The sequence below is a fragment of the Borostomias antarcticus genome (assembly GCF_949987555.1).
Source record: "Borostomias antarcticus genome assembly, chromosome: 1".
Taxonomy (NCBI): domain Eukaryota; kingdom Metazoa; phylum Chordata; class Actinopteri; order Stomiiformes; family Stomiidae; genus Borostomias; species Borostomias antarcticus.
In genome coordinates, this window is record NC_140234.1 from 23,776,382 (window position 1) to 23,790,623 (window position 14,242).

The following is a 14,242-nucleotide window of genomic DNA, read 5'->3' on the forward strand; positions in this document are numbered from 1 at the left end:
GCCAAGGACCCCGAAATAGCCTCTGGCTGGGGCTTTATATACAGTATATATTCTCTGCAAATATGAAAAATCAAACGTACAGCTTCTAGGAAGGGAAGGAGCACAGTCAAGCATATGCGTGTTTATGCCTTCTAATATACAATTTAATATTACATATTTTCCACAAAAATCATAAAGATTGGATTTGTGGTTTTTGAGATATGGGCCCTCAAGAACGGCTCCAACTCCAGAGTAGCTGCAGCTCCAGTCTTATTGACTGTTCTCTTCTCTCATATCTACCTGGTCTGCTTGGTGCAGGTGAATAGGTCACTGGACGTGTTTGCCCTTTAAAGTTTTCCCTCCATATTTCCCATAGGAAATGGCTACACTGAAGGTGATTTTAAAAAGGCCTACAGAGGCCTACATCATTTTATCCAAATAATCTCAACTGACAAATTCCTTTAATTTGCCCTTATTTTTCTGAATGCAATTTCATTTACATTTTAAATAATCCTCAGTTGTATCATATTCAATATTATTTATTTTATTAACCAAACATTCATTGTCATTTGCATTTTACAATATTCATCAACAGTTATTAATTTAAATAATTTATTTCTTATCATTAATTTAATTTCGCTGACTTACTATTCAATATTTCTTTCTTTTTTTATTGTAAACTGTGTCATTTCTCAGTGTTATAATGTTCAACATTTCTTTCTATCAGTAATTGTCCTTTTTTATAAAAAAAAAAAAAGTATTTCATTTTATTTTAAACCTGCACAATAGTCTTAGGAATTGAATTTGACAGCTTAAATTAAAAAATTTTTTTTTTAACTTATTATTATTATTATTATTGTTGTTGTTGTTATTATTATTATTATTATTATTCCTGTTGTTATTATTCCTCTCTCTTCCAATTGACCCCCCTGGCGCCCCCTGGCGACCCCCACCTTGAAAGCCCCTCCTAAACAACATAACGCCGCCCTCGACCAGCGTTCTGTCCCAGACTTCCAGACCCACCCAAGCAAAGTAGCAAACCTGCCTGCAGAAAGAAACAAACATGGCTGACACCGAGGGAGCAGAGCAAACTTCCCCTGGAATTCTTCAAGAAATATTTACGTCTCCATTGAATTTGAGTCTACTGGGCCTCTGCATATTTCTCTTGTATAAAATCTTCCGTGGAGACAAGCCCGCCGATCATGGCGAGGTTGAGGAACCTCTACCGAAACTCAAAAAAAGAGATTTCACTTTGTCGGAGCTTCAGCCATACGATGGTCTGCAAAACCCTCGAATTCTCATGGCTGTGAATATGAAAGTGTTCGATGTGACCCGCGGGAAGAAATTCTATGGTCCAGGTACAGATATTCTTTTGGTTTCGCTATTGTTAACTAATGAGTTTGAATATACTGTTTATTGAACAAGAGTCACGTATTTGACCATTTGTTAATGACAATGATAATTTATCTCAGCCTGGTGCAACTAGGCTACACGTTTCTTCTTCCCGAACTCTAATTACATGTTTTCAATGTTTGCTGCTTTGTAACATAGTCATCCCTTATGTTTCAATTTATGCGACAACTTCTGTACACGGTACAGTTAGTACACCACACCCCCTTTTTATTCCTTACGACTCGACCGTTTCACAACACTGTGCCGTGGTACCATGTAACCTCTGAACGTGTAGATCGATCCTCAGCACCGTCATTTAACCTCCCGTCCACCCCTTCCTCCTGGAAATGTTGAAATTGAGTTGATCTGGTGAACGATACCAAATTTCCCCCTAGGGGATGATAACCAAATTTTCCCCTAGAGGTTGGAAATATTGAAATTGAGTTGATCTCATGATCAACACCAAATATGAAATATTGAAATTGAGTTGATTTCATGATCAACACCAAACATTCCCCTAGGGTGATCAATAAAGTATCTATCAAGAGAGTAGTGAGTAGCACAGAATAATTGAAGCTCCTCTTCAATTCTGATCTGTTTCTTCAACCCATGGTCACTGTCATGTTAGGTCATCTTGATCTGAATTGATGATGCAACCAGGTGAACGGCCTGAAGATGAGTCAAAGTCCACCCCTGCCGTATTCCAGGCCCATTACTAGTGACACTCGTGTCATTAGTGAAATCTCTTGCTGTGTGTGTCAGTGTGTGGGCGTGAAACTACACCTACCACGCTGAAAATCTCCTGCTACTCCAAGTGAAAATGTCCACTGAAGCCTCGGATGCACTAGAAGACTTTCACAATCTTAACAGATTATGAAATGACTGGGAGTATACATTAGACGACTGGCTTCTGATGATTTTTGTATGACAACTGAAAAACTGGGTATCGCACATTTAACGACTGGACTGGGTGGTGACGAGTTTACACTACACGATTGCGTCCAGAATCTGCTCAAAAATATCAAACATGTTTGATATGCTCCGACTCGGATCGGGAGAAGTCTGTTCTTGCCAATTTAAATCTGTACCCCTCATACACTTACAGATTTCTGTGCCAAATTGCCACTCCAACTACCCCCAACTAGTGCAGACTGCTGCCGACTAGGACAGACTCGGCAGGATTGTGAATCATGTATAAAATCGGGCATAATATCTTGTAGTGTATCCTCAGCTTAAGTCTACCTCTGTCTATTTGAATGTTCCCAGAGGGTCCGTATGGAGTGTTTGCAGGCAGGGATGCTTCCAGGGGACTGGCCACGTTTTGTCTGGAGAAGGAGGCCTTGAAAGACGCCCATGATGACCTGTCAGATCTCAACGCCATGCAGCAGGAAAGTCTCACCGAGTGGGAGACCCAGTTCACCCGTGAGTTCAGTCAGCTCGCACCCTACTCCTCACGCCATGGCATGTCTTATTTCAGCCTATTGCCACCAAGGCTGATTCCCCCCCAAGTTTTTACTATTGTCCTTGAGTTAGTCTGTCGTGTCTGGCCAAGGCCTCTCCGAGGGACGCTGTGTGTGTGTGTGTCTGTGTGTGTTTTCATGCGTTTTCTCTCTGCCCTCCACAGAAAAGTATGACTACATTGGCAAACTTCTGAAGCCGGGAGAGGAGCCCACAGAGTACACCGACGACGAGGAGGTCAAAGACAAAAAGATGGACTAAAATTCACACACATACGCGAGGGAAATCCGGATGCCTTAATAATTATGTATGAATAATGTGATGTTCATTGCCTTGTTGCAGCCATTTAAGAAAACACGTTTGTCTCCTGTAAGGTGCACATTGTCTCATGCACGGACCATCAAACATTCCTTATGCTAATTCCACACACCAGAGATTATGATTAACCACAATCGGGCAGATTTTAGGTTAATGTTGCAATAACGATTGACTGTTATACTGTAGTGTCTTTGTAAAGTTACACAGTTTAGTATTGGATGTACAATTATTGTGATAGGGCAATGAATTATTGTAGCTTGATATTAAATGATTTTCCTTTTTGTATTCCTTGAAACTACAACAGGATTCAGGCTAATGTACTGATGTGGCTGATAAGACACATTCCATCAAACAATGCATTTAAACCCGATATCCATTATCATCTTTATTTTTGAGTGAGATGAAGCATACACATGTCAGATTTCATTTCATTTCAAACCTTTATTCATACTTGTGAAGCACTGAGGTTTCCCTCATTTACAGTGATGAGATTTGGTCAGTTGATAATCATAGACCTACTTTCTTTTAAGACTGAATACTGGAAAACACTGTAATTGTAAGAGCACATAGCTTGATGTACTCACTCTCCTATTCACATTCACACAAAAAACAGGTTTGATGTTATTCATACACTACTGCTGCCAGCAAACTGGATAATGTAGTCTCTGGGTGATTATTCTGTAGCACAAATGTGTATATTGTGTTGTGGATTGAACAGAGGGTGATTGCCAGATATTAATGGCAGGGGTTATTCTGCCACAGTAACCTGCTGGTGAAACACAGGAAGGGAATGAGCACAATGCATTATTATGTGAACTAGGAATGTCATTGTATAACGTGTGTTATCGTGAGAATGATATTTTGCTATGATGAATTAAACAGCGGTATGGATAACTTGATCAACATCATGTAGCCTATTATCTGTGTGACTTCCTCCAGAGGGTTTTGAGTTGGTGGGTACTTGGCATGAACAATCTATTTAAGGGCTTTAGGGTTAGTCAAAAGTTGTTTTCTATGTGTTATGTTTAGAGTTATGAAGTGAGTTGATTGTGTGTGAGTAATAATACTGTAATGTAATGCATGTGCAAAAGGTATGTCAGAAGTGGGATTTGAACCCACGCCTCCATTCGGAGACCAGAATACCCGTTCCTACGGAAGGAGATTATCCTTGAGTCTGGCGCCTTAGACCACTCGGCCATCCTGACACGGCGACAACTATCGCGGAAATGTGCATATTTACATTGTGTGGCATACAGAAAGAGTTGTCAATTTTGTTTATGATTTGTTGCCTGGAGATGTAGTGGTTGTCCTAGTCAAAATCAAAGACGGCTACTATGTTCAATTTACACAGACAAAACAACGATATTAGTACATGTTCATCTTGACGCATGACAACGTCGCGCATGCGCATAAAGCTCCAAACTCACTTCCGGCGAATTAATGTCAATGTTCTGCCATTTTGTTTTCTGTATTCTTCAAGGGTATCCACAAGTCGTATCATGTACCGGTTTGCTAAAGCTGCTTTGAGCCTTTCTGGTAAGATAACCTTAAGAGAAAGTATCACTTTTAGCTATCAATTCTGACAATGCATTAATGGCGTAGTGTAACGTTATCCCTCCTTGTCCTCTGAAGGGACCGACTTCTATGGAGATAGATCGTTACCCATACGCAGACAGCAGACTAACGTTAACCACATTGCCTGTCGCTTTTAGTCTAATTTAGTTGCTCGATAATTTTATAGACAGTTAGCTAGATGCAGTGCATGTTGGCAAGACTTAACTATTGTTCTACCCGTGTATTTCTAACGTTCTACTACACTGACTGCCAGGCCCAGGCAATGTCATGTTGTTGAGCCATTGAGCCTGGCATGTCGACTGTCCTCGATTCACCTAGTTCGCGGGTCAGGTTATAAAGTTATAGTAAAGACAGTAAGCTACCTCCACCAAACAAAAATGCTTGTCAAGTCACACGGGCGTGTGTCCTCTGCCAAGCTATTTCGTATTTGTATTAATGGACGTTGATGTGAGTGTGTGCCCCAAAGATTAGTGGCATGGTAGGGGCTAGGCTATCGGGCTAGTCGACAATGGCATATATTGACATGGCATCGTAGAAGTTTTGTCTTAACTAACCTTGTCCAAAACAAAGCAAAAGCCGAACTACCCTGGTCCAAAAAACAAAAGGCCCTGTCCGAGTCAGAAGTGGGTTTACCTGTTTATTCTCAGTGATTTATCTGTGTTCTATCTATTTGACTATGTTCTTTTGACACCAGAGACTGAAGTTCAAACATACCGTTACCTAGGCTACTCAGTCAAAGCACTGTTCTCATTGTCAGTTAACAAACACTTGAAGGGGTTCACTTTGAATGACAGCTTCTGTCCCATGTCTGTTTGTCATACATTCATATGAAGTTTAATATATTAACATGCATATTGTTAAATGCAGGTCAAGCCGCCCGCCAGGTGAGACATGAGTCCACAGCACCTCCGAACTTCCACTCGAAGTACGGCACCGGCCTGATGATTGGCGGAGCGGTGTTCTGTGTGTCTGTCTGGTCATACGTAAGTATAATACCTCCTGGAGTAACCGTCTCCCAGACGGGTGTGTGGCACTGACTGTGTTTGTGTGGGTCAGTGTGGGCGTGGATGACTGTGTTGGTGGGTACAGCAACAACAATTAAGTTCCCCATATCACACTCTATACAATCACCACACATTTGTGGGCCTGCATATTAGGGATGGGACTTTCTGGCAAATCTGCTATTCGAAAATTGCTCGGCAAAAATAGATTTTTCTTCGAAAATCGCATCTCATCATTGCTCGTCTGAGCGACTTTTCCGGCCAATAGGGCCTATCCTATTCATATTTTTATTTAGAAAAATGAGCATATCAACATGGTCGGGATGGAGACAGGTGCGCAGTCTATTGACGATAAGTCCTGCCACGGAAAAGACCCTCTCCGAGGGTATGACGTTGCAGGTACACTCAAGTACGCATTCGACAGTTTTGTCGTTCCACACAACTTTTCGTTGGCTGCGTTAGCCGCTGCATGTCTGGTCCAGTCGAGTCTCACCTGACCTCACGCACTGCGTAAATGACGCCTACTACTTATCCTAGGTTACAGTACTCAAACTGTCTTCGGCGCGTGCCTTTCTCTCTCGTCTCGCGCCGCAAAAAATTTAATGACTATTCGATTTTTCGAAGATTATGTCCTATCCCTACTGCATGTGTATACTCTGGTCTCTCCTCTCCATGTCAGTGGCACAGTAATATCACAGGACTAATGATTTCCCCTCCATTTGTAGGTAGCTACACAGGGTGGCATCACGTGGAACTTGTCCCCAGTGGGTAAGATCCAGCCCCAAGAATGGAGGCAGCCCGAGGCAGAGGAGGAGTAACGGACTTGAAGCTGCGCCTCCTTTTTTGCCCCTCTGTGGACAAACTGACAGACTGCGATGCCCTCCTCACCGATTCCTATGAAAATTCTGGTTGTACAGATGGATTCTTTGTTTTCACATGGTGAAAGCCTGTTGTTGTTCTGGCATTACCTATATGTCACAATAAATTAAGTTCAAACCCAGTCGTGACTGACTTCTGTTTACTTGTTTGGATGTTTGTTTTCATCCCAGCTTTGTTTGCTACAGTGGAATGTCCTTGAACAAATTGGCTCATATTGTATTTTGCGAATTAGTTTGAGAATTAGTAAATATCCCATTAGAAGGGACTCTTGTATATTTATGCAGACAGTATTTACTATGCTATAACACAGCCAGGCAACTTTTGGTTTAACTGTGGATAGCCAACCCATAGGGGGTGCTGTTGCTCTACGTGTATGACACTCGTCTTTGGACACCATTTGGAACGTGCCAGCAGTCACGGTACTAAACGATACTTGTGTCTCCATAAAAATCAGTCCATCCTATTCAGGGGCAGCTTCTGACTTCCAAATCCACAGAGTTCAGAACTTGAGGAGGTTGCTTGCCGGTCTGGTCCTTGTTCATGTTAGGATTCTCAGTTTTATTGACATGATAAATTATATGGTTGTTGTTTAGGTAGTTGGAAAGATTACAGCAGTGGAAGTGTCTAGGTCATGTGTCCAAGTCTTTTTGTCAAGATCATTTAGCTACTGCGGTCAAGCCAGCCTTCAATTCGGAAATACAAGTCATGTGGGCCACAGCCAATTCCCCTTTGCGCTAATTTTAGCGTCATTACGGTACATCGTTTTTTCTCTTGGAAGGACTTATCACCGTCGCATTCACCGACAAGTAGTGAAGTCAAATAACGATGGTTTGATTAAAGAAGTGAAAGGCGGTTGTGGTGTGGCATTTCAAAATAAAGGACCTCTAAATTGTCATAACTATATTTCCTTAATATTCAGATTAGAAATAAAAGGAAATCGCCCATAATACCGCACCTACTCCAATCCAGAGAGCTAGCAGACCACCCCTGGCTCTGGGTATATCCCAGTGATTTTCAGGACATTCTGATGTGGCATTTCAAAATAAAGGCCCTCTAAACTGTCCTATACGACCTACTGTTTCCTGCAATTTCAGATTAGGATTAAAAGGAGACCGCCCATAATGCATCAACACTTCCACTTCAGAGTACTAGTAGACCACCTCAGAGTGTCACCCAGTGATGTTCAGGACATTCTGATGTGGCATTTCAAAATAAAGGCCCTCTAAACTGTCCTATACGACCTACTGTTTCCTGCAATTTCAGATTAGGATTAAAAGGAGACCGCCCATAATGCATCAACACTTCCACTTCAGAGTACTAGTAGACCACCTCAGGGTGTCACCCAGTGATCTTCAGGACATTCTGATGTGGTATTTCAAAATAAAGGCCCTCTAAACTGTCCTATACTACCTACTGTTTCCTGCAATTTCAGATTAGGATTAAAAGGAGACCGCCCATAATGCATCAACACTTCCACTTCAGAGTACTAGTAGACCACCTCAGGGTGTCACCCAGTGATCTTCAGGACATTCTGATGTGGCATTTCAAAATAAAGGCCCTCTAAACTGTCCTATACGACCTACTGTTTCCTGCAATTTCAGATTAGGATTAAAAGGAGACCGCCCATAATGCATCAACACTTCCACTTCAGAGTACTAGTAGACCACCTCAGGGTGTCACCCAGTGATGTTCAGGACATTCTGATGTGGCATTTCAAAATAAAGGCCCTCTAAACTGTCCTATACGACCTACTGGTTCCTGCAATTTCAGATTAAGATTAAAAGGAGACCGCCCATAATGCATCAACACTTCCACTTCACAGTACTAGTAGACCACATGAGGGTGTCACCCAGTGATCTTCAGGACATTCTGATGTGGCATTTCAAAATAAAGGCCCTCTAAACTGTCCTATACGACCTACTGTTTCCTGCAATTTCAGATTAGGATTAAAAGGAGACCGCCCATAATGCATAAACACTTCCACTTCAGAGTACTAGTAGACCACCTCAGGGTGTCACCCAGTGATGTTCAGGACATTCTGATGTGGCATTTCAAAATAAAGGCCCTCTAAACTGTCCTATACGACCTACTGGTTCCTGCAATTTCAGATTAAGATTAAAAGGAGACCGCCCATAATGCATCAACACTTCCACTTCACAGTACTAGTAGACCACATGAGGGTGTCACCCAGTGATCTTCAGGACATTCTGATGTGGCATTTCAAAATAAAGGCCCTCTAAACTGTCCTATACGACCTACTGTTTCCTGCAATTTCAGATTAGGATTAAAAGGAGACCGCCCATAATGCATCAACACTTCCACTTCAGAGTACTAGTAGACCACCTCAGGGTGTCACCCAGTGATCTTCAGGACATTCTGATGTGGCATTTCAAAATAAAGGCCCTCTAAACTGTCCTATACGACCTACTGTTTCCTGCAATTTCAGATTAGGATTAAAAGGAGACCGCCCATAATGCATCAACACTTCCACTTCAGAGTACTAGTAGACCACCTCAGGGTGTCACCCAGTGATCTTCAGGACATTCTGATGTGGCATTTCAAAATAAAGGCCCTCTAAACTGTCCTATACGACCTACTGTTTCCTGCAATTTCAGATTAGGATTAAAAGGAGACCGCCCATAATGCATCAACACTTCCACTTCAGAGTACTATTAGACCACCTCAGGGTGTCACCCAGTTATTTCCAGGATATTCTGATGTGGCATTTCAAAATAAAGGCACTCTAAACTGTGCTATATGACCTACTGTTTCCTGCAATTTCAAATGAGGATTAAAAGGAGACCGCCCATAATGCCTCAACACTTCCATGTCAGAGTACTAGTAGACCACCTCAAGGTGTCACACAGTGATTTTCACGACATTTTGATGTGGCATTTCAAAATAAAAGCCCTCTAAACTGTTTTATACAACCTACTGTTTCCTGCAATTTCAGATTAGGATTAAAAGGAGACTGCCCATAATGCCTTAACACTTCCACTTCAGAGTACTAGTAGACCAACTCACGGTGTCACCCAGTGATCTTCAGGACATTCTGATGCAGGATCTCAAAATAAAAGCCTTTTAAAGTGTCAAAAACTGCTTAAATCAGGGTTAAATCAGGATTAAAAGAAAAACAACCATAATGCAACGGAAAAGGCTAATGCCTTTGAATTTGCCCACTCTTTGTATACTTTTTGTTATGTTATTAGGTTGTGATAACTTGTTAACTTGTGATATTCCCACTATTTCTTTCTTTCTTATTATTCTCCTCAGTGTTTTGGCCCTTAAAGGAGAATGCACAGCGTGCTGGAGCAACGCTTGCATGCTGTGCGCATGCGTGCTGGAGCAAGTAGGGAAGCTATTTTGTTTCTAAAGACGTTTCTAAAGATCATATTACAGAGGCATGTGAAAAACCACAACAAGCCCTCGCTCTATGTAAGCACAACTAGCGATTCATAAAGACAGATTGATGAAAACAACCGTTTCGCGGCAGAAAATAGATTTTTTAGAAGCTGCATTCTCGGTGCCCCGTCCGCCGCCATTACATGGATATACTTGGCTCACGCTGGATTATAAATTTCTTCTACAGGCCTCCGAATTACACCAAAGTTATCTCGGTGAGTGAAACGTCTTATAATATGCCGTAAATAAGGTCCAGGATGTCAAAAACGAGCATTCTCCTTTAACTACTTCTTCATAATTTGTGCTAGAAACTTCATTCAAACTTTAAAATGTTCGTCTTTAGCTGTTTCCCGGATGTATTCAGATTTTTTATAGTCTTTTTTAATAGTTTTTTTGTAATTTATTTTTTAATAGTAATTTTTGTGCCATTGAAACTGCTGGTGGAATGTTCCGTATCATTATGTTTTTCGAGTGGTGGCAGCTGTTGCTTTGAAAATATTCACACATTTTGTAAACTGCTGGCACTCCTACAGTTTTGAAAGCTCACACACATATTATACATCAAAACGTTCACACAACTGTGCTGATTCGTACAATGTATGTATCTAAGCTGTGTTTCTTACCGTTTTTGAGGTATGACGATTTGTTCAGCAACTGCGCTCCCCATTGAAACATATGGTGCCACACTAACTTTTGAGCTGCTAATTTTGCATTTTTACCCTTTTTCTAACTTGTTGCCATGGTGTCAATATATAAGCTGTAACATTTATAGTTTTTTGCGATAGAGCTGTCTGAAGTGGACCATGTCTAGGATCAGAGTGTCAGTTGGGATTAGAGTGGTGGCAGCTGTTGCTTTTTTGAATTTGTGTGAATGTGCAGCGTCTCTTAAAGGTACAGGCACCCTTTTATAACTAATGTGGTAGCACAGAACTCAGCCAAAAATAGGAATAGAGACACATGATCTTCACTCCACAGAACCCACTTTTCAGCCCCTGAGTAGGCTAGAGAAACACAGTCTTCAATGGTGGATGCATGGAAATTGCCCGGAGGTCACTGTACTGTCCCCGACTAGCTATGACCCAAGGGGGCGGAGCCTAACCAGTATGCCACTATCCACGCCACGGGCCCCACAACTCAGACCCTGAGTGGGCTAGAGACACACGGTTTTCACCGGTGGAGTCAGGTAGGTGGCCCGGAGAGGGGTACACTGTCCCCGACTGGCTCTGACCTGAGGGGGCGGAGACTCGCCACCACACCACGGACCCCCCCTGAGTGGGCTAGAGATGCACGGTCTTCGCCGGTGGGTGCATGGAGATTGGCCGGTCTGCAGTAGTACTAGCAGTAGCTGTTACATACAACTGCAGCAGGTAGCCCACCTCACATTTTCTCCAGGAAATGTACTTTCTAGTTTATTTTACTATGCATTTTTTGTCACCTGCACCTTATGTGAAGCACTCTGTGCATTCGTGCTGAGAGGGGTGCTATACAAATAAACTTTTACTTACTTACTATAAAAGCCTTTTAAAGTGTCAAAACTGCTTAAATCAGGATTAAATCAGGATTAAAAGAAAACTACCAATAATGCAACGGGTTCTATACTACACAGTGGTGGTAGGCCCGTCTCGGTATGAATCATAAAGTTTCACGAGATTCTGATGTGCCATTTCAAAATAAAAGCCTTCTAAATTCAAAAAAACTGCTTAAATCAAGATAAAATCAGGATTAAAAGAAAACTACCGGGTTCTATACTACACAGTGGTAGTAGGCCTCGTCCCAGTCTGACTCATGAAGGTTCACGAGATTCTGATGTTCATCCATCCATCTTCATCCGCTTATCCGGGGTCGGGTTGCGGAGGCAGCAGCTCCAGCAGGGGGCCCCAGACATCCCTTTCCCTAGCAGCATCAACCAGCTCCACCTGGGGAATCTTTAGCCACTCACAGGCCAGTGCGGAGATGTAGTCCCGCCACTTAGTCCTGGGTCTACCCTGCGACCTCCTCCCAGCTGGACACGCCTGGAACACCTCCCTATTGAGGAGCCCAGGAGGCATCCTCACTAGATGCCCGAACCACCTCAACTGGCTCCTTTCGACGCAAAGGAGCAGCGGTTCTACTCCGAGTCTCTCCGGATGACTGCATTTCTCACCCAATCTCTCAGGGAGACCCCAGCCACCCTCCGGAGAAAACTAATTTCGGCCGCTTGTATCCGTGATCTCATTCTTTCAGTCATGACCCATCCTTCATGACCATAGGTGAGGGTGGGGACGAAGATAGACCGGTAGATCGAGAGCTTTGCCTTTTGGCTCAGCTCTCTTTTCGTCACAACAGTGCAGTAAAGCGACTGCAGAACCGCACCAGCTGCTCCGATTCTCCGGCCAAACTCCCTCTCCATGGTTCCCTCACTCGTGAACAAGACCCCCAGATACTTGAACTCCTTCACTTGGGGTAAGGACTCAATTCCTACTCGGAGCGGACAGGCCTCCGGTTTCCTGCTGAGAACCATGGCCTCAGATTTAGAGGTGCTGATTCTCATCCCAGCCACTTCACACTCAGTTGCAAACCTATCCAGAGAGTGCTGGAGGTCGCAGGCAGATGATGCCATCAGGACCACATCATCTGCAAATAGCAGCGACGCGATCCCCAGCTCTCTGAACTGCAAACCCACCTCCCCACGGCTACGCCTCGATAGCCTGTCCATGAAAATCACAAACAGGATTGGTGACAAAGCGCAGCCCTGGCGGAGGCCAACCCACACCGGAAAGGAAGACAACTTACTGCCGAGGACCCGGACACAGTTCTCGCTCTGGGTGTACAGGGATTGGATAGCCCTATGTAGGGACCCCCTCACCCCATACTCCAGCATAACCCTCCACAAGACCTCTCGAGGGACCCAGTCGTAAGCCTTCTCCAAGTCCACAAAACACATGTAGACAGGTTGGGCAAACTCTCAAGCCCCCTCCAAGATCCTCGCGAGAGTGAAGAGCTGGTCGGTGGTTCCACGACCAGGACGAAATCCGCATTGTTCCTCTTCGATCTGAGGTTCGACTATCGGCCGGACCCTCCTTTCCAGCACCTTGGAGTATACTTTCCCTGGGAGGCTGAGTAATGCGATGCCTCTATAATTGGCACACACCCTCTGGTCCCCTTTTTTGAACATTGGGACCACCACCCCAGTCTGCCAATCCTTTGGCACTGACCCAGACTTCCACGCAATGTTAAAGAGGCGTGTCAACCAAGACAGCCCCTCAACACCCAGCGCCTTCAGCATTTCTGGACGGATATCATCAGTGCCTGGGGCTTTGCCACTGTGGAGTTTGACTACCTCAGTGACCTCCTCCAAGGTAATTGATGACCCCCCATCATCTTCCGGCTCTGCCTCGATTGTAGAGGGTGGATTAGTCGGGTTCAGGAGTTCCGCAAAGTCCTCCTTCCTTTGAACACCGACCACTCATGATCAATGCCCCTAACCTCCACAGGGATGCCTGAGAAGCTCAGCCGGAGGTGGCAGTTGAAATCTCTCCGGACAGGCTCTTCCTCCAGACGTTCCCAGTTCACCCTCACTACACGCTTGGGTTTTCCAGGTCTGTCCAGAAGCTTCCCCCGCCATCGAAACCAGCTCACCACCAGAAGACAGCTTTGCCCCTCTCTTTACCCGAGTGTCCAAAACACATGGCCTCAGATCAGATGATACGATAACGAAATCGATCATCGACCTACGGCCTAAGGTGTTATGATGCCAGGTGTACTTGTGGGCTAACCCCTATCCAGGAGTTTGGTTACGGCGTCTGTGCTGTGCGTGGAGGATAGCCCCACCAGGTGTAATTGGTATCGCTCCACCTCCCTCACAAATAATGCAACTGGTTCTATACTACACAGTGGTATTAGGCTTCCTCTCGATCTGACTCATTTCAAAATAAAAGCCTTTTCAAGTCTAAAAAAGTGCTTACATCAGGATTAAAAGAAAACTACCCATAATGCAACGGTTTCTATACTACAGAGTGGTAGTATACACCTTCAGGGTCTGACTTATGGAGTTTCACATGATACTGATGTGCCATTTCAAAATAAAAGCTGTTTAAAGTGTAAAAAACTGCTTAAATCAGGATAAAATCTGGATTATTTTTTAGAATTTAGAAGGCTTTTATTTTGAAATGGCACATCAGAATCTCATGCCACTTCATGATTCAGACCGAGAGGGGGCTTACTACCACTGTGTAGTATAGAACCTGTTGCATTATGGT

General features: G+C 43.6%; 2 protein-coding genes across 2 annotated transcripts; both read left to right on the forward strand.

Moving 5' to 3' along the window:
* The first annotated feature begins 997 nt into the window (after positions 1 to 997).
* pgrmc1 (progesterone receptor membrane component 1) lies at positions 998 to 3,432 on the forward strand. Its single transcript, XM_084441256.1, has 3 exons — positions 998 to 1,337; positions 2,638 to 2,793; positions 2,996 to 3,432. The coding sequence occupies exons 1-3, from the start codon at positions 1,043 to 1,045 to the stop codon at positions 3,088 to 3,090; spliced, it is 546 nt and encodes a 181-aa protein (XP_084297382.1). The 5' UTR covers positions 998 to 1,042; the 3' UTR covers positions 3,091 to 3,432.
* A 1,144-nt stretch (positions 3,433 to 4,576) lies between these two features.
* On the forward strand, positions 4,577 to 6,725 carry cox7b (cytochrome c oxidase subunit 7B). Its single transcript, XM_084439057.1, has 3 exons — positions 4,577 to 4,683; positions 5,590 to 5,705; positions 6,449 to 6,725. The coding sequence occupies exons 1-3, from the start codon at positions 4,647 to 4,649 to the stop codon at positions 6,539 to 6,541; spliced, it is 246 nt and encodes an 81-aa protein (XP_084295183.1). The 5' UTR covers positions 4,577 to 4,646; the 3' UTR covers positions 6,542 to 6,725.
* The last annotated feature ends 7,517 nt before the right edge of the window (positions 6,726 to 14,242 follow it).